Genomic DNA, 25,303 nt, shown 5'->3' with positions numbered 1-25,303 from the left:
ATGTTGTATATATATAGGCATATATATATATATATTATATGAATTGTAACACTATGGGTGTGGTTCTTTATAGATACTGCATGTGTGGTTGTATATAAATATAAATATGGATTTATGGTATTAAAAGCATTCAGAATAAAACAATTCATATTAATACTATTTCTGGTAATCTCTCCCTGCACAGCCAGGCAGAAGTTTCATCTAGCATAGCAATTCACTGGTATATCCAAGCATGAGCTATACTGTGTACATTCCTATCTTGTTAGTGAGTGAGATAGTGGACCTGTGTACTTCCCTGGTGACTAAGCGTGTATCACCGGCAATGGGTGACGTATTATTGCAGAATGTGTGTGTGTGTTCATGTCAGTTATCAAGCAGGTTGGTAAATAAAGGTTGGTTTGCCTAGCATGACTCCAATACATTCGTGACAACTCATTTGTTTACTAGAGTCACAAAGCAATGCCAATAGCACTTATAGTGAACTGTAGAAAACAAAATAAATATGTAGGCAATCACAGCTTACCTCAAGTGCAAATGATTACAAATAAATTACATGAATGTCATTTGTGCGTTTACGACTGTTGCCAAGCTGTACCCTGAACAAAAGCTGTAGCAGCAAAGATCACTTCATGTTGCTGGCTTTGTATTGAACAGCAGTCCACTGGAGACATCGGAGCTTGTGGACTCTTTCTACATAAAGAATAGAAATTAATTTACTTAAAACATTTCTAATAATATGAATTTTGCATGTTACCGTGCTTCCCTGATAGAATACCACCTTAGAAAGGATTCCAAAATTGAAGTACAGGATTGACAATGAATTGGTTTCATGACTAAAGGGAGATTATGTATTATGTGCCGGAATTATTGAGCTGTTCTGCATTTTACATATGCTTATCGTTAGAGAGAATACTGAGAAGTTAGTAAATCTGAGAAAGTATTTGCTTCTATCTTTTTTGTGCAGTTATCTGCCTGACTGTGCAGGAAGGGAGTGGTATATAACACTGGACGTTCAAGCTTCTTAAACGGAGCCTTTGTGGGAATTCCCAGCTATTGCACACAGACCATGGAGGGTTTTGAACACAATGTCCCTCAGTTTTGTTCCAGTAGCCGTAGCGTCTGTGCCAGTCCCTGGGCTGTGCCGAATGCCAGGTACTGACAGCACAACCAGTCCTCTAGAGTCACTCCACCTTCTCTTTCAAGCGCTCGCTCTGCCAGCTTTATTAGTAGCAATGTCCTTTTCACTTCTAACCAGTTATGTAGAGATCCTGGTCCTTGCAGCACGTCATCCCGTGGCCCCCAAATTAAGCAGCGAAGTGCTGCCTTGGCTTGCCCAACCTGTAACCGATCTGAAGGGCTATGCTGCAAAAGAAGTCCTGCAAGTCGTCCTAGGCCACGTGAGTATGGAGAGCGACGTGGCACAGCTGGCAAATCACAAGGTCCATATTCCCGCTCCTTCAAGCCCCCATCTTGGAAGGGGTTAGCTAAGTGCAACATCTCATAAATGAGGATCCCAGTTTGGAACTCATCACTCCTTCTGTATTGTGCTGCTCCCACAATCTCCGGAGCCATCCGGGAAGGATCACCTAAGCCCTGTGGTCTCCATACACTTTGGCTCTTAAGCTTAGCCTGGCTAAAGTTGGTGAGGAGCAGTCGACCAGCACACGATGGAAAAGCTCTCTGTTCAGAAGGACCTTTGTCCTTGGGGTGCTCATTTTGCTCCTCTGTAGCAGACCTACGACAGCAGCTACACTTTGAATCACCAGGGCGGCAGCTAGCAAGTAAAAGGTTGTCTAATCGAAGGTCACAGTGTGTTATTCCCTGTGCTTTTAATTGCTCCAGTGCCCCACACAACTGAAGCAGTAGTAAGCACACCTGTCGTTCATACATCTCTGGATCCCTGCGGTGCTGGAACTCTCCCTCCCGCACAAAGTCTGCAAGTGTTTGTCTGGGGGGTTCTCGTGTAATCACCACCACCCTACTTCTCCGTTTACCCAGGGACCCTTGATTAGTAGAAGAAGAATGCTTCTTGTTTCTGTCTGGGGCCTCCTTTTTTCCTGTGGATGAATCTACAGTTTCTCCATTCTGTTCTTCATCCTCCTCTTCTTCTGATACATTCGGATCCTCCCAAGGCAGCAAGCGAGCTGGTACTTCGGCCAGAAATTGCCCACAATCCTGCTGGATGTTGAAATGTTCTGTGAGGCCTTGCCGTACTGCCAGGCAATGGTAATATTCCCTCTGGGCTTGCTTAGACTTGCTGCGGCAGATCTGGGAATAAAAACAATGCATGAAATTAAGAAAAAGCATTGGCAGCAAACTGCCTATCATCAGTGTAATTGAATATGGCTCCAGAACATGATGCTGTTTCATGATTCATTTATGGATATGTTAACTATAGTTTAAAAAATATGCAGCTATGAATACAAATTCATGCTTTATTTGGTTTCACAGAACAAAGAACCCCAGTTATTCTTATATCTGTACTAATTATCATGATTTGAAGCTAAAAAAACTGCATCGCAGGCCATAGCATAAAAAAAAGAAAGAAATTAAACATTGAAAATAGTAAAAAAGATTTCAATTTACTTTGATGCAGTAGTATGCTTTAGATCTTTGCTAAAAGCCCAACAGCTAAAAACACAGTTGAAATACATGTATGTGAACAGTTTTATCTGCTGAAAGATTTGCAATTCTTTTCCGCCATGTGATTCATGTAATGCTGTCACACTGCATAACCAGACAGGTGATACTTCTTCATGTATTACTTTAACTTCCTGCATTATCTGCCTGCCCACTGGTCCCGTATGGTGATGCCGATTGATTTCCAATGAGCAGAAAGGTAATAAAGGAAGCTGCAAAGATGAAATAGGAAACAGTGCTGTCCCCCTCTGATCATACAGTGTTGCAGAACCACAAGACTCGATGGAGTTGTTCAGGATCACCTAGATTTACCAGCAATAAGGAAGATATGCTTCTAGTAAAATGCATGTCAGAATGCAATGGACCAATAGGTAATGCTACAGATCACAGATTTGTGTATTATAGAAAGGATTTCTGATAAATACTACATTCAGTGGCCTTCTTCCTACTGTGTAATCTGCCACTACTCAAGTGGCAGAAGAATTCAACTAGTTCAGTACGATAAGGACTTTGTACTAGTCTGTTTATAGACAGCAGAAAAGTCATGCACTGGCTGGGCAGTGAAGCAAGCTCTAACTAGATCTACATTGGAGAATAATTACACTACTAGGAAGAGCTTAGAGAGTGCCAACTAATATGTATTTGTCTTCTGTTTAGAGGAATGTAATATGAGCGTAAACTGAATTACCTTTACAGCATAGAGATTCCCAGGGTCCTGAGCATATGATGCCCGGTAATATACAGCATCTCCAGCCTGGCAACAAGGTGTGGAACTAGCTAGTCGGAAATCCGGCCAACTCTCCAATCCAAAGTTGACTGGTTCTCTTTGTCCTGCCATGAAGATGTCCTCACAACGGGCAAAGAAGCGACGAAGGGCCTCAGCTTGTAGCTCTGCGATTCTTCCTCCTGAACTCTTGGGTCTTTCCATAGAATCTCCTGACTCATTTCCACCAACCTCCCAGCTGCGATCTGTGTCATAAGTGGGATTGGCCAGGCTCAGAACTGGCCCAGGTGTCTTGTCTGGTGTGCACTGGCGCGGTGTCATATTCTTCTTTGGAAGGGGAGGAGGAGTTGGGAGTGACTCTGGATCTTCAGGAGGGCTTCCACCACGAGTCTGCCGCGGTTGCTTGTATGGGATCATGTTTGCACGAGATTGACCTGTGAGAAGAAAATAGTAGACGTTAAGAAGCTCTGCCAATGTTTATCACCATTCTAGTGTTTATTATATTTCATTATAAAGAAACTAGCACAATAAACAACTCTATATTTACAGGTGAGATCCTAGTCTTGCATATTGTGTATATACACAATATACACAAACAAGACAACAGCTAACATCTACTATAATAACACTTAGAAACAGAAGTGGGCCCCATTCAATGAAGAAAAATGTATCCCACTAAACACAATAGCAACTTTGTCTAACATCAAAATGTAACAATTTTGTGGAATTGTTAATTATTTATACCACCAATGTTGGAAAAAAACACTCCAATTCATTGGTAGCACCTTTATGCAATAATACTCATAGTATTCATTGGAAGCATTCATTCTTGACAGTTTCTCTTAGAAGCAACAATTAACCAAGGAATAAAATGTTGCAGCTTACCAATTCTTAGAGGTAGTGACTGCATTAGCTCTCTTTTTGTAGTGTGATAACAGGGAAGGGCGGACCCTATTCTTTAGAGCAGTGGTTCTCAACCTGTATAACCTCAGGACACATATTTGTCCTTGGTCATTAAGTCGTGACCCAAGTTGCACCACACTGGAACACACAGCATTACAGTAGACGGGAGGTGTGTTTGGGATCCCATTCAAATGAATGGCAACTCAGTGCACCTCCCACACCAGAACGAACAGTAGGTGCAATTGCGTGGTAGTTTTTGATTAAAACACTGACAGACACACACAACCACAGACACAATCTCACACACTCACAGACATTCACACTCCCCAAAATATGTTAGGGGTTCAGTGTGGGCTGCTGTGCAGTGACAGAGCTCCATCCATAGGTGCATTGCTTGTACAGCTTCCTTGCACTCCTTGTAGATGTGCCGGGAGCCAGAATGTGACATCACTCCGGTCAGCCAAGGGAGCTGTATGGATGGAGCTCCCTTGCGGACATACCCCCAGCCACCCCACCCCAAGCTGACACTTGGCACCAGGCAGCATATTTTGAACTGACAGTGCTGCGCTATGGGAGAGGCTGAGGAGCCTTTCAAATACTGCACTGGAAGGCATGCAGCGACCCACTGAACATGGGGTCGCGACCCACTGAACATGGGGTCGCGACCCACTTTTGGGTCACGACCTACCAGTTGAGAACCATGGCTTTAGAGTATAGGCTCGAGCAATTACTAATCCACCCAGGAAATAGTGGCGGGAGAGGCAGAGAGCCCCTTGTGGGAGCTTCCAAGAAGGACAAAGAGGGAATCCGATTGCAAACAGAACAGAATCAAGGAAGGACAATATCGTGGTTGAGGTGGAAGGATGAAACCACCTGGGGCAGAAATGAGAGTTTAGGCCTCAGGACATCCTAATTCTTGTGTAACACAAGGTAGGGCTCTTCACATGATACGGCCACTAACTAAGAGGCTCGCCTTGCAAAGGCGGTGGCAACAAAGAAGGCAGCCTTGTGAGTAAAATCAGCTAAAGGCATATCTCTGATGGGTTCAAAGGGTGGCCTCTGGAGGGTGAACAGAACCAGGTTGAGATCCCACGTCATTAAAGGGGAGCATATAGAGAATTATGTGAGCTACACCCTCAACAAATGCCTTTACCAGGAAGTGAGAGGCTGAGATGGTGCTCAGGTCAAATTCTGATCCAGACCAGACTTGAGAAAGGGCAGGATACGTTCCACTGAGTACTTCAGGTGCAACCTCCAATCCTTAGACCAAGCAAAGTAAGCCTTCCAGGTGTAATGGTAGACTATGTGAAAGGTTGACTTTCTATCTTTCAGAAGAGTAGAGATGACCGCATCGGACAGACCCCTGGCCCTCAGGACCTGGGCTTCCACAAACAAGCCATTAAAGTGACTGAAAAGTTCTGACTGCAGGTAGAGATCATTACTGATCAAACAGGGGTCCTCAGGGAAGACACTGTTAATTCCTCCAGAGCCTTTGCTTTTGCAAAGAAATTTGCTTGTATATCAAGGCAACATTTTTCAGAAATGTTTGCTTGTCTTGCAAAACGCTCTCAAACCAAGTTACTTGTAAACCAAGGTATTACTGTAGTTAGTTCTCTTTTAAAACTAATCATTCAGTGTTCTGTAGTTGCTAGAGAATTGACTGACATTTTCTTCTATCTCAACACACACCTGGTGTGAACAATATGACAGGGTCCTACTCTCTTTGCTGCATCTTTTTTATAATATGGAGAATGCAAAAGGAGATTCTCGGACATGCAAAGGTGGGAAAGCGAAAAAGTTCCAGGTGGACAGAAAAAGTGACAGGTATAATAACATGGAAATCTCACTGTTGCAGTATACAAGACATATAAGTAGTCAAGAGATGTCTCTTGCACCATTTTCAACTTATAACTAAAATATTACTTCAGGAAGACTGACCCTATAAACTGGAACTCCAAATAAAACTTTTATTTTTTTTATTTGTATAGTGGGGAAGGATTTACATGTCTCCCTATCATCAGACAGAATTTCCCTCAACCCCAGATCCAGTGATGAGAAAATGAAGAAAAAAAGATTTTTTAGCAGAGTTCTGGGGAAGGAAGGGGGGCGGGGGGGTTTAGAACCGTTATCAGGTTTTTATTGACTGTCTGTATCCCCAAGCATTCTCGAGCAGATCACACAAAAAATAAAATGTGAAACAATTTGAATGGACTAGTTCACAAATTTGCAAAACATCAATCCTGAAATCATCAAAGAGGTATACACATGCTCTATATTCTTTGTGTATTTCTGCTCACCCTAGACAGCTATACATTTTCTGCCTAAACATCTTTGTTTTAAATTGTTTAAAAAGGGATGTGATCTATTGATAATGAACAGTGCAGATGTCTTTCATGTAAACCAATGCTATAAAAACAATTTTGTCTGCCAGACTTTGTTAGGCATATGAAAATTGGTTGATACACTGTAACTATCTCTCATTCCCTTGCTTGGGGGTTTTACTATGTTACTATAGAATTGCAGGCGATTCTCACCTAAGTTGCTGTAGGTGGCTCCACCTGGGCTACAGTCTGATGAGCTGTCAGAAGCAGCTCCTGGCTTTTCACAAAACAGAATATCAGCGTCGGCAGGTGTGGGTGAAGTGTCCGTCACAGTCTGATCACTTAAGGAAGGGGGTAATATGGGCGCTGAAGAAGGAGAGCCTTGAGCAGGCATATCTTCTGGGGTGCTGCAAAAAAAGATTGATGACAGCTGGTTAGTATTATATCTTCATATATCGTCAATCTCTACCGTTAATTAACATCCTCATTATATAAAACACACAAAAGCAACATAAACAGAAAGCATGGCAGTGAGAAAAAAAATGTAGCAATAAAACTGTAGATATACATAAATAGTTAAAGGAGGACATTTCGTAAGAATGTTGAAGCCGATATTTATGACGAGAAAATACCATTTAAAAATGCAGTCTCACCATGTCTTGCTGCTGACACAACTACCCATTTTCTAATCTGCAGTTCATGTGAGAAGTACTAATCAGTTTGTCCTGAGGTCTGACCTAACCTGTGTGTTTACCTGTAAAGGAGTGTCACCAGATACCCACCCCTCTGACAGCTCAGCACAGACACATACCACCCCCCTTCCTCCACCTCTGATAAGAAAATGGGGAGGAGGAAAAACAGTCGTTATACAGAATAGCAGCCAGGTAGCCAATATGCTTAAAACTGTATTGCCGGCACTTTTGTATTTGAACTTCCTCAACTGTTGTCAATAGAAGTTTGCTTCATTAAAGCAGCGGCAAAGGGTCAGAATAACTCCCGATTCTAATCTCAATTTGTCAATTCCTGCTCTATAATGGCAAAAAGTGATGGCATGAACACCCATGTTCGTAGAAAAACATACCTGTCCATGGAATAAAATATTTCAAACTATTTGGATGGCTACTGAAGTGGAATGTGAAAAAAGACATTTCCAGTAGTAGTAGAAACTGCAACTAAACAAGCAGAATAGCATAGCAGGGAAGAGGAAGGAGATGCATCATAAAAGGAAGTATGAGAGCACACTGACACGGTTATCTTGGCTGGAAACGGCCTGCACTATTTGGATTGTGGTGACTAATATTGCACGCAGACACTTCCACTATTCCCCAATGTCTGCACATTTTTGTAATATATAATCTTTTGCAAGTTTCACATGTCTACAGTCATACATAAAACAGCATACCATATAAGTAGAATGAACAAACACTTCTTACTACTTGGCAGTTGTGATGTCACGTGTCACCTCATATTTATATACAGTCATAAAACTCTTGTAACATAATATTCATCAACCTCATCATGTTACTGTATATACTGTGATGTGTCTGTTTTTAATGCTCTGTTCGAGACATATACCCTCACTTCCTGTCCTGGTGACAATGGAATCACCACACAAAAAGGAAGAGAAAAATGGGTAACGGGGACAAAGACAGCAATAAAAATGTTTCCAAGACAGTAATGTTCTAAATGACCTTGTTTCAGGGCAGGACAGAGAGATGGACGTACAATGTTCTGGTTAAAGCGTGGCTAAACTCAAAAGAAAAAATGGAACATATTGCAGCTTGACTATTCTTAGATGTGCTTGCTGCATTAACTTTCTTTTTTAAGCCTTTTCCTTTATTTTCACCTGGTGACCTAGCCAGTAAGTTGGTAAGGCCACCGTTCACATTGAGCGATTTATCGCGCGGTAATTCCAGCGATATCGCGGCTATTTACCGCGCGATATCGCTCTTCAATGCTTTGCAATGGGGCAAAGGGTCCTGCTGTCGCGGGTCGTGTGTCGCTACAGCAGGACCCTTTTTGGAGCGGATTTTGCCGCGATTCAATGGTTTTTGATGCAAGCATTTGCGCGATATCGCGCAAAATGCAAATCGCGCGACAAACGCACGATTTGCGAATCGCTCAATGTGAAAGGGGCCTAATTCTTCAACTTCCTTTACAATCTTAGGCCCCGTTCACATTAAGTGATTCGCAAATCGCGCGTTTGTCGTGCGATTTGCATTTCTGCGCGATATCGCGTGATTTGTCACGCGATATCGCGCAAATGCTTGCATCAAAAACCATTGAATCGCGGCAAAATCCGCTCCAAAAAGGGTCCTGCTGTAGCGACACACGACCCGCGACAGCAGGACCCTTTGCCCCATTGCAAAGCATTGAAGAGCGATATCGCGGGAATTACCGCGCGATAAATCGCTCAATGTGACCGGGGCCTTACTGTACAATCTCTTGCATTTTTTTTTAGCTGTGCTGGTTTTGTTAAAAAAAAATACTACAAATCAAAACTGGGAAAAAAAGTTTTTTTTTAAGTTTTTTCCTCTTTTTTTAATTTGTATTTGTCCTAAGTGAGGCGTTAGACACACATATGTGATATAAATATATAGCCCTATCTGTCCTCTAAAAAACAATATATAATATGTGTGGGTGCACTTTGTAAGAAAGTATATTACTGACGTGGAAGAATCACACAGCAAAAATGTCAAAAGTGTGTCAGTCATTTACGAACAGAAACCAAAAACAAGCTCAGTCATGAAGGGGTTAAGACTTACCAAAACTATGTAATATATGGACCTACCTAATCCATCCAAATCAATTTGAAATCCAGTCATTCAGGCCCTTGCACTACATAGTTGATGGTAGATATGAAGGTGATGTACAATCATCTGTACAATCAGATTGTAAGGTGTGTGGTGAGCTTAACAAACCAAGCTGCCCAACAAAAGTGGCAGTTAGATGGTTGAGAGAAACCTTTTAACAATGACCGGGGGACTTATAATGGTCAGCTTTTAATCATTTATGTAAAACATTTATCCCAAGAGGGAAAATATGTTACTGTAACTGCTTAAAAAGTGTTAGCTGGAGTTCTGCTGTAATTTGTTAGTCATGCCCATCTAAATTTGCAAGTGCATCTAAAGCTGCCCACACACCTGACGATTATCGTACGATAATCATCAGGTGTGTGGGCAGCGTGCGACCGCATATACTGTAAGGTCGCACGGCTTTCGTCTTACGAGCACGCTAGAAAACCTGACGAAAATCGTACGATTTTCGGCGGCCTGGTAGCGCGATCACAAGACGAAAGCCGCATGGGCCGAAAGTCGTGGGATGGTTGTAAGGTGTATGGCCACCTTAACACTAACCTCTCCACAGGTTAACAATGCTGCTGCCATAGAGTGGAGCCACCCTAAGACAGGAAGTGGGTTACTGACTGGATCACCAAGTTAAAATAATAACGGGGAAAAAACCTGAAAAAAAACCCAGAAAAACATTGCAGCCACCACATTTAAGGACTGATCATTTTAATATTACATTTTTGTTTTTGAGTTTAGGTACACTAAAGGGGGAAGAAAGAAACCACCTTAGTGAGAAAAGACAACCTTGTCTCTGTGGAGTTCTTCTCTGAAGGACAAGGTTTTCAACTCAGAAACACACCTTCCAGACGTGATAGCAATAAGAAAGGCCAACCTGTGAGTGAGAGCAGACAGAAGAATATATCTGATAGGAAATGTAAACCTATGTCTCAGAACCCTGGCCAACAGCCAAGCTGTCAAAGCCAGCAACCATGCAGCAGCCAGCAGGGTGGTAAACCAGTCCTTGGGACAAAAAAAATCTGGATGATATAGGAAAGGTCCACAGGGTGTCTACCAGTCTAATTAGGTTAGAGTATTACATTCACCTGGGCCATGAGAATCATCAGGATGCCTTCCATCTCCATTATGTGGAGAAGATGAGCAAGGAACATCAGAGGAGGGAGGGTCCAAATCACAATGAAATTATCCTACTGAATCACTAGGGCATCCACTGCAATGGCCAGAGGATCTCTGCATCTGGAGACAAACTTATCCAATCTGTTGTGGAATCTGGAAGCCAGGAGGTCCACAGGTGGTGTCACCCATCTGTGATGGAGGTCTTGCAACAACTCCTGGATGAAGAGTCCAGAGGTTGTTGACCGCGAAAGGGTCGCTGCACACCCATCTACATACGTTTTGACCCCAGGGTCCCGAGCGCAGCAGCTTTTATATATATTTTATATTTATAATATTTTAATAATATTTTATATTATTTAATTTTCCTTTTAAATTACTTATTCCATAAGCGCGGATTATATATATTTCATCGACCGCGAAAGACCGCCTGCCAATTGTCCACACTTGGAATGTGCATGGCAGACAAGACTGAATCCAGATAGGATGACCTTGCAGTTGAGAGGTCCAGCATTGAAAGAAAAACTGAATTGTTCATAGCTTCAGTATGTGGATCAGGAGACGAGCTTCCTCCTATGACCAAGTTCCCTGGTGACATCTGTCAGGCTTGCATCTGTCATGAGAATCTCTGGATTCATGAGCCACCAGGCCAGAGACAACCTGGTCTTGGGTGTTAGGCAAATCACCCAATCAAGAGACTGAGCATTATTGTCCCACGTATTCAGAATCCTGAATTGCAACAGTCTGAGGTGGAATTTGGCATATAGGACTGCCTCAAGGAGGCTACCGAGAACAAACAGAGAACTCTCATGCAGAAGTGGAGAGCTGGAAGGCTCCTGGACTGCAGAGTCTGAACATGGGAGCGATAAGATAGGAGTTTGTCCTGCAGATTGGACTGAGCAGTATTTAAAATAGGCTACCATCAAACAGAGAACTTTAATGGAAAAGTGGAGAGCTGGAAGGCTGCTGGACTGCAGAGTCTGAACATGGCAGCAAAAAGACAGGAGTTTGTCCTGTAGACTGGATTGAGCAGTATCTAGAGGTAGAACTAGATGAGTCAGTGTCAGCACAGTCTGAACAGTCTTTTGGACATTGCCCAACAGGGTTTAAGCCAACTGTTCTCTTAGCAGGAGGTCCTCCAGGTATCCCACATTAGGAACACCATGTAAGTGTAATAGAGCAAGCAAAAGGGCTAACAACTTGGTGAACACTCAAGTGTAGTACACAGACCAAGGGGTAGTGCAAAAAACTGGTAGTGTCCTGTACCCACAGCAAAATGGATGATGGTTAGGTATGTGTTGGAATGATGGGGACATGCAAGTAAGCATCCTTGATGTCCACAAAGTCTAGAAAATTTCCCAGATAGAGGGAAGCAATGACTGATTTTGTGGACTCCATGTGGAATTTTTGCACTCAAATGAGGACAATTAGTGCTTTCAAATCTAGTGCCAGAGCATCCTGAAAGTTTTTTTAATGTTTGCGCTGACGTGGCAAGTTGAACAATAGGAAACAGGGCAGAGGAAGAGAATGAAATTCTAGCTTGTAGCCCCTGGATACCATGTCTATTTTACCATGCATCTGAGATGCATTTGGTCTAGGTGGTCAAACAGACTAACAGATGTCCCCACACTTTAGGAAGTGGGGACGTTCTATCATTGTAGGGAGTCGCTGAATTGGAAATGGAGGACTGAAATAAAAGGAACTCTTTGTAGCTTAGACATGGGGGGGTTCCACTGGACTTGTGTTGCTAGGACGAAAGGGGGCTTTTTCCTCAAGTCGCATCCTTGATAAAGTTGTCCAGGAAGGCACCAAAAGAGAAGTTTCCTTTGTAGACCTACATTTTACCTAAAGAGTTCTGTGCATGTGCACAGACAGATGACCCATTCTGTATATAAGACAGCAATATCCAAAAGCCCATCAACACAGGAGTGTAGAGCAAAAGGCAGTTCCAATTATTTTAAAACCGAAGGATTGATTCAGGTGCTTTACTAGATGGGCTAGTCTCTTGTAAACCAGACAGATCCTTAAAGGAGAACTATGAGGTGGGTGCTTTTCACTCACCTCAGAGTTCTAGCTGACCTGTGACAATGAGACTGTCACAGGTCGGCTCAGTAGATCGGGAGGTGAGCAAACACATACCGGCGTTCGCTCACCTCTCGATCCTGTCATGTCCGACTGCGATGGCAGGGGAGGGGCTGGATGCCCCCCTCCCGCTCCGATCCTCCAGCGCTGACTGGCGGAACGGACGGAGGAGGGGGCGGGTACAGCTGGCTCTGTCTCTAGATAGGCAGAGCCAGCAGTCACTCACGCAGCTGGGCGGATCCAGACATAATTGTCGGGATCCGTTTCAGCTGCGGCGTCTCAGTATATAGGGAGCTACAGCTCGCGGTATACTGAGCCTAGGGTGAGGGGAGGACGCTAGTTTGTGTCCTCCCGTTACCCTAAGGAGAACTATGGGGAAAAGTCCAAACCCCATAGTTCTCCTTTAAACAATGAAAGATCCTCGAAAAGAACTGCCAGTGTTTTGTTAAGACAAGAGATGGCTGGGTGCAAATGGGAATGGTCCACTTCTTAGTAAATGCTTTCTCAATAGGATATTGTTCAGCAAAATAGCTTGTCAGGCTTTTCAAGGAGAGCCCAGTGCTCGAAGGTCACATTACATGTAGGCCTCATCTCCTGGTACAACCTGCAAAGTGTCACTTAGGATCAGCCGATCCAGAAGCTGCAAATCGAGCCCTCATTGCTCTACAGTTAACAAAGAATATTGATTGAGTTGAAAATATCTCGATATACTGTAAACGAAAAATTGTCAAGAGAAATGGGTTTGCTCTTTTCTGAGGAGAAAAGACATCCATTCTCATAGGACACTAGCATAAAACTGAAGCATGATGGGAATGGTAGGGGTTATATCTAGCTGACTAAAAGCTTTTCCATCTGCCAGTGTCCAATTCTCCTGTAGAAGCAGCATAACCTAGTTGTCTCAAAATTACTTCTGACCCTGTGTCCCTTAATGAACAATTAGGAAAAGCATTTGTATTTCTGTCTGTGTTCCTGTTGGAGAGCTCCCCTCACGCCATGACAGGTAAAACATCAGCTGGATAGGAAGGCCTACTTGCACACAGACTATCCTCCCTTCAGCCTATCATGAATGCCACTGCTAGACTCTTCAACCTTACCAAATGTTTAGTAGCCGCTGCCACTCTCTACCAATCCCTCCATTGGCTCCCAATAGCTCAATGTATAAAATTCTAACAAACAAAGTTATCCACAACTCTGCCCCTCTGCCTAATTCACCAACCTCTTCTCAAAATATCACCCAAACTGTCCTTACTGCTGCTCTCAAGACCTCCTTCTCTCTATCTCCCTCGTAGCTTTCTCTCATGCTCGCCTCCAGAGTTTCTTAAGAGCCTCTATTATTCTCTGGAATTCCCTACCCCAATCTGTCTCCTACTCTGTCTGTCTTTAGGTGATCCATGAAAATTAATTTCTTTAGGGAAGCCTATCTAGCCTCATCCTATTAAAAGGTACTTTTACTTCTGCCATCAACTCATTCTTCAGTTATTACCTTTTGTATCAACCTGCCCTCCTTTTTAAGTTCTCTAAGGTCTCATGAGCATGGACTTCCTAATCCTTTTGTAATTAATTGTATTGTAACTGTACCGTCTCCCTTTATTTTGTAAAGTGCTGCACATAATAGAATATTATTAATAATAAAGCAGGATACTTTTCTAATTAAGCAGTTTGGCACATATTTTCAAGTTTTAAAATTATGCAAACATAGGACTTACCAGTGGCAATATTTTACCTGTTAGACTTTGTCTCAGCATCCGCGTTCTCCTGTGGGCCTGTGGTTGCTCTTTCATCCTCTGACCGATACATGAACACAATAGATGGCTTTTCTCCAACATCTCCTCGGCTTTCACTGAACCAATGGTGTCGTTGGACTGGTGGTGGAGGAAGCATGTGGATAACTGTACCATCTATCCCCACTAGCTTACCATCATCTCCTCTGTCTTCACAGCCACCTTGACCACTTCCCTCTTTCTTCCTCCTGAAAAAGCTTTTAAAGGATATCCATCGACGTGGTTTTCCATCTGCTGGTCGACGTGGCTGCGTTGCAGTGTCAGTTGGTGAGGGGCGGTTAGTACCCACTTGTTTCCCTCGAGTTGCAAAATGTTTGTGCAGCATGCTAGCATGGTATGGTGAAGAAGTAGAACGCGGAGGTGGAAAAGGTGGAAGAGGCTCTGTTGTGGAAGACACAGTTGGGCTATCATCACTGGATAGTGCAGGAGATGTTTTGTTTAAATGAACATTCCCTAAAGTGTCACTGTGTGAGGAAAATAAAGTTTTCGGCCTGCCCAAGGAACTTGGAGGGACTTCTGGATCTGACTGGGTTTCTGTCGGACGATGTTCATCACTGCTCTGAGACTCAGGAGTAAGAGCCTCTGGTGGGGAGCGAGGTGGCTGGATGGATGCCACAATCTTAGATAAAACACGGTTCGCACTCTCTCTGGGGCAACCACCTGTCTCATGAACAGCCACATCTGCAGATTCCTCTTTTCTTTTTGTTCTTGCTGGAGTTTCTATTTCTTCATATGTATGACTTCCAGTCTGTAGTTTTTCTTTGCCTGGGGGCGGTGGAAAAACACCACCAGCACCCACAAAACTTCTGTAAATAGCTAAGTTATCATAAGCGCTAGGGTTAATAAGGATGGGCACTTTGTCAGCGCTTTTACAGCTATGGGTATACTCTGGTTCATCATGAATTATAATAGGAAAAGGTGGCATCCCTGCATTGTTGTAGCTGTTGAATTTAATTTCTGACAAGTTCGGAGAACGAACAGGTACAGTGTGGGCACTCAAACCAGCAGTAGGTGAGGTTGGAGCTGACTTATAGCAGCTTTGATTAGGTGCTTCCGCAGTCTCAGTCTTTGCAAGCTTTTGTCGAGGGCTAGTACTTGATGTCCAAACTTCCTGGTAGCGGGTAGAGCTTGGTTTCTTAATTCTTGTGTTTATACGGGAAGCACTCTCTCCAGTCATTGCAGCAGAAACATCAACTACTGTATATGGTTTGCAGACTGGTTGCTCCAAGCTCACCACACGATAAGGCTTTGCCTGAGCCATGCCAGCATCTTGAATCACATCTTGTATTATATCATCTGGCCCAAGATCCACTGCTTTATTTGTCCCTATACTTCCATTACAAAATAGTCCCCCTGAGGAGGAGGAAGAGGAGGAGGAAGAAGAAGAAGATGAGGAGGATGAGGGAGGACAAGATAAAGAATCTACCATTGAGGGATCAGGGGAAGGAGAGACGGTATTTACGTCATGAACCTCTCCAATGACCTCACAGCCATTTAGAATCTCATCATAGCTATCATCATAATCCACAGCACAAACCCTCTGCAGTGATTTTTGCCTCAGTGGCACAGTATTCCATTTCTCTCTTCTCCCTAACCTTCCTTGTACTGGAGATAAACTACCACTTTGTAAATTGGCAAAACGTGGTTGCCCTCTCATACGGATCTCCATGGCCAACAGTTCTTCATCACTCTCTTCCCAGCTTTCCCGCTCTCCTCCTTCTCCTTCATCTTCCTCATCCCAACTTTCATCTCCACTGGAGAATTCTGGGTAGCAGAAACGTCCACCATCCATTCCAATGATTGCACTCTCTTCTCCACTTACTTCTACTCTTCGAACACTTTTTTTTGCCCCACTTCCATCATGATAATTACCAGATAGACAACTGGCAGGAAGTTTTCTCTCTAGAGATCGTCTATAACACTGGTTGATACGACACAGAAAGTTTTCTCGAGCTGTACCATCTGCTTGAAGCACAGGTTCAGATGGGCTACCTAATCCAGCTATCTCCTTCAAAACTTCAGTAAGTCCACTGCAACCCACGTGATTATTATTAGAGACTGTTTGCTCTGCCCCTGTGTTGTTGTTTGTGCGATCATCATTACAAACCACAGGTGGTAGTTGGGTTCTGATGTTTGGAGTGGGCAGTGGTGATCTGGCCTGACCTTGTAATGGATGGCTGCCAGCTCCATCAACTGCTATCATAGTGGGTTTGACAGCAATTGTGGGTTTCTTGGCCACGGGAGGCCTGAATCCAGTGCTGGTACGTGGTCGCTGGCTTTGGATGACTTTGGCATGTTGTGCCCGATAGGGAGGGGGCGGTGGAGGAGGAGGAGGTGGCTGTCCAGAACCTCTGCCAAGAGCTAATAGCTGGTGCTGGCCTTTGGGCTGAAAGCAGTTCTTGCACTCTCCTGGCTTCCAGACATGCTCTGTAAATGAGCCGCAAGCTGACATTATGGCAGGTATTGCAGAGCATGGCACCAGGCCACAAAACGGAGTGCTACTCAGAAGTTCATAGATCACAAGGCAATGATGTTAGGTGGAACAAATACTTCATACATCTGTTAAGAAGAAAAATATGAAAATTAATATAGAAATAAAAAAGAAAATACACTACATCTAAATATACAATATAGTTACAGAGCACAGCAACCAACAAAATACATATGAGCAGATAGCAGTAGGTACCACAGTAATGGTACATGATATAAAAACTATTAATTTGTATAGTAATGCTTTATTTAATTTATAAACAGTTACATTATGCCTCTTTTGTGTTCTGTCATCTACCTCTCTACCAGCTGAAAGACACAGAAAAGACATTATAAATATAGATATCTCATTGTATTGATAGTTTTTACATTCAGCACAAACGCACCGCAGTCAGTTATTTAACAGGGAATGCAAAAAGCAATGTGCACAATGCAGTCAGATTCCACCTTTTCATTAGTCTGAGACACTCAAAACCAAGAAAAATTATTGCACATTAGTTGTTAAGGGATAATGCAATTTGTTCCATTGCCTTTCTCACATGTTGTACGATGTGAATTGCCAGTGCCAAACTCCTTCTCAGACTATTCTTTGCCAACCTGCGGCACAGAAAAATATATATAGCAGTCTGTAGTGCCATACTCCCCCTCACTAGTTGTCAAGTAAACTGAGAACAAGTATGTGTAATAGAAGTGCCAGTCCCTCTCTATATACACAGCTGCCTTCAGCTCCTAATTTACTTCAGCAGTCTTGCTGTCTTTTTTCCTAAACACCCTTACATGCATTATTTCCAGACCTGGAAATTCCCATTGCTTTATTTCTTTGAGCATGATAAATGGACTAAGAATATTTGCCAGTCTGGCTGCCAACATTCTTCTAGTGGTTTACTGATGCATTTTAGTGATATTTTTTTAGCCTTTGCAAAAATGTTTAACCTTTTTGTAGCGTATCAATTTACCAATTTAGGCATAACTATTTCCACTATTCATGTCGTGACTTCACAACCATCTCTTACTATTCCCAACTTAACATTCCACTTACATCCACAGAATCCTTCTCCCAGGACATTCTATTTATGACTCCATTCATGCAGAAGCATCTAGCAATCACAGGCCTTTCAGCACCATCTCTAGGACAGGCCTAAAAGCCTCATCTGTATTTCAAGTATTGCTGTATCAGCGGTTCTCTACTACTTATTTCCGTTCTGTAAGAAAGGAAGACATTAAAAGTCTGGACACTGGTAATGATTTCAACCCCCCTCACCAGTTCAACGTCCTGTCTCTGAATCACATATGGGTGTGAGAGAAAAACCTCCCCTACCAAAGTTCTGCTAACCATTGCTCTATTAACTCTTTTTTTTCAGAGCTATTTCATTACAAATGCTCACATTCATGTGGAGGATTATAGACGGAATTGTCTTAATAACATGACACTAATTGGACTTTAAAAGGTAATTGATTTACTTTGATACTCGGGAATATGTGTACCTTGTGCACAGGTGGAACTTTTTTTAGGTGCCAACAAGTTGTACTATAAGTATGTGTTGCAACATGTCTGTGCCGCAATTTGACAGATCAAGGCATGTGCCTGTGACATTAGCTAGTTTGTAGGTCTGTACAGAAATGTGACAGCACTGGGTATGTGTATATACATACGGGAGTACAGGTCCAGCTTCCCTGCCTCCCGGGCCTGGGAAGAGTTACAGGAATGCTCGGTATGTCTGGGGTGGGGGTCAGTCTGGGAGCAGGGAAAGTATGTGCTATTTACAGGACAATATGGGGGGAGGAGGCTCGCCACCCCGTCAAAGAACCAAAGAGCATCCACTGTTAGATTTTACCCAGTCCGGACTTGGAGAGCATCTCCCCTTTAACCCTCTGATCACCAAAAACTGTCAGATCCTCTATACACATTCATACCAGCTCACTGCAGATAGAATACCTTTTCAATAAACCTGCTAGTAATAAAACGCAGGTCTCAGTTACCACCAACACTGATGAACATGGACCTCCTTTACATCCTGATGCTGTAAGAACATCAGATTGTCCTCCCAGTAAAATGATATGTATCATGTCCCACACATGCAGTTCATCATTCCTCATTTTACAAAGCATCCCATGCAACAACAAAAAAAATCTACAGTATAATTAATCCTCACATAACAGAAATCTGAGAAGCAATCCACCCTTCCACTGCCAAATAGCTAGCGAGTACTCCTTGAGTGTAACACATTCTGTTCTGGCATGTCAATCCCACAAATCCATATCAAGCTACGACAATTCCAGCACTCACCAGAACAAGCGTTTGGCTGATCTGTCCCTGCTGAGCGAAGATGGTCACACTGCGCTGATCAGCTGAATATGGATGTGACAGACTGGGGTATGTATGAGACACAACTCTGTATGTGTATATGTCATAGCAATATTTGGCTGAAGGCAACCGAGCTTCATATGGTTGAACTGTCAGTATGTGACATCTCCACAAATTAGCTTGACAGTGCCGTGTGTCACAGGCTTGTGTGCATGTCTATAAAGAACAGTACCAGCATGCTGTGTGGTGCAAGGTACAATGAGCGTGTCAGAGCTATCTTGTGTGTATAATGTCTGAGCCGTGTATGTTTGCTTGCTGGCCTGTGTGTGCGTGTGTATGTGACTGTGTGTGTGTCTCACTGCCAGTGAATCTGACTCTCTCTATGTCTATCTAGTTCTCCCCCTGCAGGGAACGTTAAGAGCAGCAAGCAAATCATTTCCTGAAGGAGGAAGGCATACATCTCTTTTTCACTCTGACACACATAAAACATACATCCCCCGCACACACACACACACAATGGATGCTTACATACATATTGTGCTGGTACAAAGGAAACAGCTAAAGAGTAACTATACTTGGATTGTAATGGCATGCAGCGCACTTGCTGGATGCACAGAGAAGAAAAACCGTGTTTACCATAAAGAATCACAAAAGCAAAATAGGCTAATTTAAGGCAATGGAAAAAATAACGTATAGAGGTAACTCATAGCAACCAGATTGCCCAGCTGGAACCAAAGAGAACAATAAGAGATGATTGCTGATTGGTTGATTTATTTGTCACGTCGTCATTTCCTTTGTTACACAGAAAGCTCAGTGCGTGTAATTTTAGAACCTTAGCAGCGATCAAATTGTAGGACAAAGAGGAACAAGTATTTTACAGCACATGGAAGAACATCACAGCAGAGCCTAATGGTTATGTCAAAGCGTTTGAGGACATTAAGCGGTCTCACATCCTCATCATTCTTGGTGAGACAACTGCCCGTCGGTGCCCAATCTTACATACAGCTCTGCATATACAGTGCACAAGAATGGGGTCCAATCAATGGTTCTGGAAGTTCATGAGTCTTTTGGCCACTCAGCAGACACAGCGGTCCCTCAGAAGGTTTTCAGGTCTGACTGAACCTTTTCTGCTCTGAACATTTTTATTAAAGGCTTCCTTCCATTCAAAAGTGACAATTCCAGCTTACAGTGGATGCTTCAGAGTTGAATCACCCGCAGAGTTATTTTAACTCTCGGGGACTTTGGTGGCAGTCTACCTGCTGTAGTTCCCAGTTCTGTTCCCCTCATCTTGGAGTCTTCTAAATCATGTTTCAGCAGGGGCATTCTGTATGTATGTTTTAATGTTATTGAGCAACCTATGTTTTATTTAACAGGTCTTTATGCTTTTATATGTGTTATGTTTAAATGCGGCTCACTGAGGGCTGGTTCACACCACAAACAGTGCTTCCAGATTGGTCAGGCTCTGGAACGCACTGTATTGCACTCCGGCCAGTGTATTGAAGTCAATGGCACCGCAGCTACGCCCCCTGCCCGCACCCTAACGCGTGGCACATCGGTGCCTGCGCTCCGGTCCAGTGCGATCTGCAAAAAGAGTGCTTGCGATCAGGTGCGGGCGATCGCACTGCGGGCAGGGATCGTGGCTGTGGTGCCATGGGCTTCAATGCACTGCCATGCCCCCTCCCACCCCTGAACGCAGGGAGCTGACCAGAGTGTGATACAGTGCGTTCCAGAGCCTGACCGCTCTGGAACGCACTGTTTGAGGTGTGAACCGGCCCTTAATCAAGCCTTGGTTTCTACAGCAGGTAGTTATATCTAGCTGGCCATACACTGGTAGATTTTTGTATGAACATTCATATAAAAAATCTCTTTCCGAACATTCGATAATGTCATCATAGACTTGATGAATGTGGCTCGAAATATCATTCGATTTTAACCGTCGATTTTAGAAATTAATGGAGTTTCCTGAACAAAAAGCACAATCACTGTATGAAAAAAAGTTTCCATTCTGCTCCTTCGATTTTTCTCACCACTATGGTCGGAATCAATTGTTGAAACGATCTGAAAACAATTTTTTTCGAATAAATTTCTAACAGTGTAAACCCAGCTTTATACTATCCAAGTGACTATGCAAGGGATACTATCATGAAGTATCTTATTACTAGACATGTGCGATTCGTTTCGTTCCGAATGGAAATTCGGAAGAATTTTCGGAAATTCGGACATTCGGATGTATCCGAATTCCGAATTACAGACATAACGAATGCAAACGAATCCGAATTTCCATTTCCGAAATTCGGTAGCGGTAGTTCGAACGTTCGTTTCGTATTCTGTTCTTATTCGTTTCGTTCGTTGGAGCAAAGTGACATTAGAGAAGGAGAAAAATATTTTTTTCCCCTCGAATGTCACGAACGAACGAAACGAATAAGAAACGAATAAGAACAGAAAACGAAACGAACGTTCGACCTAACGCTACCGAATTTCGTCCGAATCCGAATTCCGAATCCGAATTGACTTTCACACCCGAATCCCGAAAAACGAAATAACACAAATCCGAATTTAAAACGAAACTGCTCAACCACTGTGGCTTGAGCAGAGGGGGGGGATATGTGACATAAGGAGAGGGGACATCATTGAGGGGCGGTATGTTTCCCCTCGCTTTCTATCCTATGTGCATGAATAGTGGAACCCTGACCAGGGTTTCGCTTTGACTTTGGGTCCGGATAGTCCAGCTCGGGCTTTGGGTCTCACCTGGATAGTTGATTGCTTGATGAATGCTTGTCCAGGTGAGATAAAAGGGGAAGGCTGAGACATGGTTTCTCTCTGGCCTGGGACTCAGACAGCCTTCTGAGAGAGCTACATGTTGGATGTGTTCAGAGAGAAAAAGAACTTTGCTGCCTGGACTGTTTTCCCAGGGAAGGTGATCCCCCATTCGAGCTATACCCCCACACTACTTATTACCCAGAATCAAAGAAGCTGCTACATTCTAACTTGCTATATAAATCTTTCTAACTACAAGTCCAGAAACTATACATCACAATCCAGATCCTGCCTGCATTTGTATCTATAACATACTGTATGTCCTGTTCTATAGATCATTGCTTGGACATTTAATGCCATGAAACATATAACTTGTCAGAATGATACGGTTAAAGTGAACATATTGAAAAAAATCTTCTGTTGCTTCCAATATTCCCTTAACAGTGAAAAAAAAATAGCGAGATCAAAGCAAAACATGCACATTACTACATAACAGGGAAATCGAGCTAGGTAATTCAAGCAGCTAAATTCTAGGTCTTAAATGAATTATAGTCTCTAATGGTGTGTACTCCATAAAAAGGGGCTCCCAGGGGTGAGATATTATTCCAGGAGATCATGGGATCCCTATGGGATCCCCCTTCCCATTACAGCCAGATCCTCTTCCCCTTTTAATGGATGGCTCATTCAAGGATACATTATACAATTACACTGTGTCACTCAGAGGAAGAAGAGGAACAAGCATTTAATAAATAATACCGGAGCTTTAATGCAAAATGGGGACCCTTGATGTCTGTAACTCAGCTTGGTCCAGCAAAGAAACTAAGGAAACATACGCAGATTAGTGAGGATTCTGAGCAAATGTTAGAACATAAAACTACATGCAAACACAGATTTGTTTGTTGTATAGTTGTATATGTTTTATAGTGTACACAGTGTCACTGTTGCAAAATGCTTCGCTTCCCTATTATTAAAGTAATATGATGAAAATATTTCACACCAAGTACAAATTACCAATTCAAGTCCTAACATACTGTATATAAGAATGATATATAAAGTCCTCTAGTCATAAAGCATAAATTATTTCCAAACAAAAGCTCACAAATGCAAATACAAAACACACAAGATAATGCACTATGCTGTAGGCCAGGTGCAAACCTCAATTCTTAAAATGAACCTTTTTGACTCCCGGCGGCAAAAGTCGCCGGGAGTCTGTTTAAACAGCCCCGATGCTGGCGACGTACACTGTACGTCGTCAGTCACGAAGGGGTTAATTAACAAGCATAACAGAGGAAGTGCAGGTGCCATACGATGCCTGTACAGTTTTCATTTTGCTGCATGAGGTTCCTGAACACCCCTGACTTTCATTATGGTAAAGTGAACCTGAACTTAGGAAACGTAGAAGTGCACTTCCTGGTATGCGAGTGTTCCTAGGCACTCCTGTGCCTACAGCTTCATAGATGTATATCCGCAGTGTGAGATTATGGCACTGGTACCTCTGACTGCTAGTCTTTGGATATCTAGACTAAGATTTGATCATGTCTCTGCTGTGCTGCTCACTGTTCTCCTTGCTGGGGGCTCTGCCATGAGCAAGCAAACCCATGCTTCTACCAAGATGGCCGCCTCCACAAAGAGACACAAGGCAGAAAAAAAGGCATGGTAAGCTAACAATGGGGACAATATCAGCTGCAGGGGACACAGTTTCAAAGGTTTGGTTCCTCTTTAACTGGCAACCATTAGGTGTCCTTTTTCAGTCTCTAATCTGTACTTGGAATATGAGAACAGGAATTTAGTGAGGGAGCATGTGGGTGATTTTTAGATCAATCTTCATACTAAAATCACTAGTATTGATTTGCTACACAGATGGAACAAATGGCTCCCTATGGTGTAAGTTATATGCACTGTATATGGTAAAAATGAAAGCACATGATCGCATAACGCTTCAAAATTGTGTGATTATTCAGTATAACATGTCACTTACTGTACATGTAGCACACACCTTAAGGAACCATGTCTGCTATCTATGAAGTGACTGATCACTACTCTTAGCAATTCATATCTAGCAATTTAGCAGCACGGCTAAACTTGCTTGTGTGCTACCATCCTAACCACCCATTCATGATCTGAATCTGCCATATTAGCAATGGGTGTTTGTTACATCTGTTTCTTGTTATGTTACAATGCTGTCACTCATGAAGCCTATTCAAAGCAATGATGTGCAGCCCATGGAGCAAGTGCATATAAAAAGGAGGTGACTGAAAGAGGCGGAAAAATACAAACAAAACAAAAAAATTAAACAGTATTTTTGGAAAGCATGGTAGTGTATGATAGTATATGGAGGCGCTTTATACATATTGCGGCAGTGCCTAGCAATGCCATGCTGTAATTTGGCCTTTTTGTCACCGAGGACTCTCAGCCAGAGGGGCTGAGAGGTTTCAGGCGTCAAGTATCTTTTCTTTTCAAAGCAGCTCTTTCCAGATTTTCTGGATTTTGCACAGGATCCTAGAACCTGGAGATCTCTTAGACATGGCAATGATGAAATCTCCATTCCGGGGTCCAAGTTTTCATAGTGACCAGCACCTACTGATTGCACCGGTGTGCATAGCCCTTAAGGTAAAGGTGCCTGTAAGTGTTCAGGGCTCCACCTGGGGGACAGGAGGGCTCCACCTGAGGGACAGGAGGACTCCACCCAAGGTCAGAGTGGAGTCCAGTGCAGCAGGGAGCTGCGGGTTGTGAACCAATTGTGCAAGTTAGCACAGTATTGAGGCTGTCTGGAGGAGGCAGGCAGTGGCCCGAGGACTGAAGCCAGAGCAGCAGTGCAAGAGCAAAGCCAAGATGCGGGATGAGCAAGTTTACTTTTGTCAAGAGATGCTGAAAAACCCCTGCGAGGGCAACTGCATTACTATCTGTGAACTTTCTTTTAATAAAAGTGGGCAAAGAAGCCCTTAAAAGAAGATGTCAGTAGGTGGATGTGTCCTTAAAGCGCTACTGTTTGAAGCTAGTTCTCGTATGTATGTATGTATGTATGTATGTATGTATCTATCTATCTATCTATCACAAATAGATATATGTGTCCATTCCACCTGCATCAATTAATTTAGCTGTTAAAGGACAATTCTACAGACATAACAAGGGAGGGGGTGCCATTTTGTACCTTTCTCTGATCTGTGTACCTTTTTCAGGTGCTTCAGAAAGTATTTGTCTTTAGATCAACATGACAGCTAGGCAACTGGCATTTTAGTAGCAGCCTACATGTATAAGTTTCCTAAAAGTAAGTACCCAGGTACACTGCAAGCATTTTCCTCATGTTGATTAATAAGCCCAATAAGCAACACTAGGTTGGCTATAGAGGGCAGGTATTTTGTTGTAAATGACAGGCAGGA

General features: G+C 43.0%; 1 protein-coding gene across 3 annotated transcripts in view; it reads right to left on the bottom strand.

The window, feature by feature from the left end:
* The window catches only part of PEAK1 (pseudopodium enriched atypical kinase 1), a 67,813-nt gene continuing 42,510 nt past the window's right edge, over window positions 1–25,303 (bottom strand). The window contains exons 1-5 of one of the 3 annotated variants that reach the window (XM_018554656.1): window positions 19,149–19,524; window positions 14,314–16,930; window positions 6,802–6,995; window positions 3,329–3,798; window positions 1–2,268 (exon numbers count right to left, since the gene is read on the bottom strand). In XM_018554656.1, coding sequence (XP_018410158.1) covers window positions 1,093–2,268; window positions 3,329–3,798; window positions 6,802–6,995; window positions 14,314–16,823 — 4,350 coding nt within the window. In that variant the 5' untranslated portion in view covers window positions 16,824–16,930; window positions 19,149–19,524 and the 3' untranslated portion in view covers window positions 1–1,092. The other 2 variants (XM_018554657.1, XM_018554655.1) reach the window with 2 other exon arrangements.

The sequence above is a fragment of the Nanorana parkeri genome, unplaced genomic scaffold, assembly GCF_000935625.1.
Source record: "Nanorana parkeri isolate BGI_ZX_2015 unplaced genomic scaffold, ASM93562v1 scaffold167, whole genome shotgun sequence".
Classification (NCBI taxonomy): Eukaryota; Metazoa; Chordata; class Amphibia; order Anura; family Dicroglossidae; genus Nanorana; species Nanorana parkeri.
The sequence above is the reverse complement of the archived record's forward strand: the minus strand, read 5'-3'. Positions and strand labels throughout refer to the sequence as shown.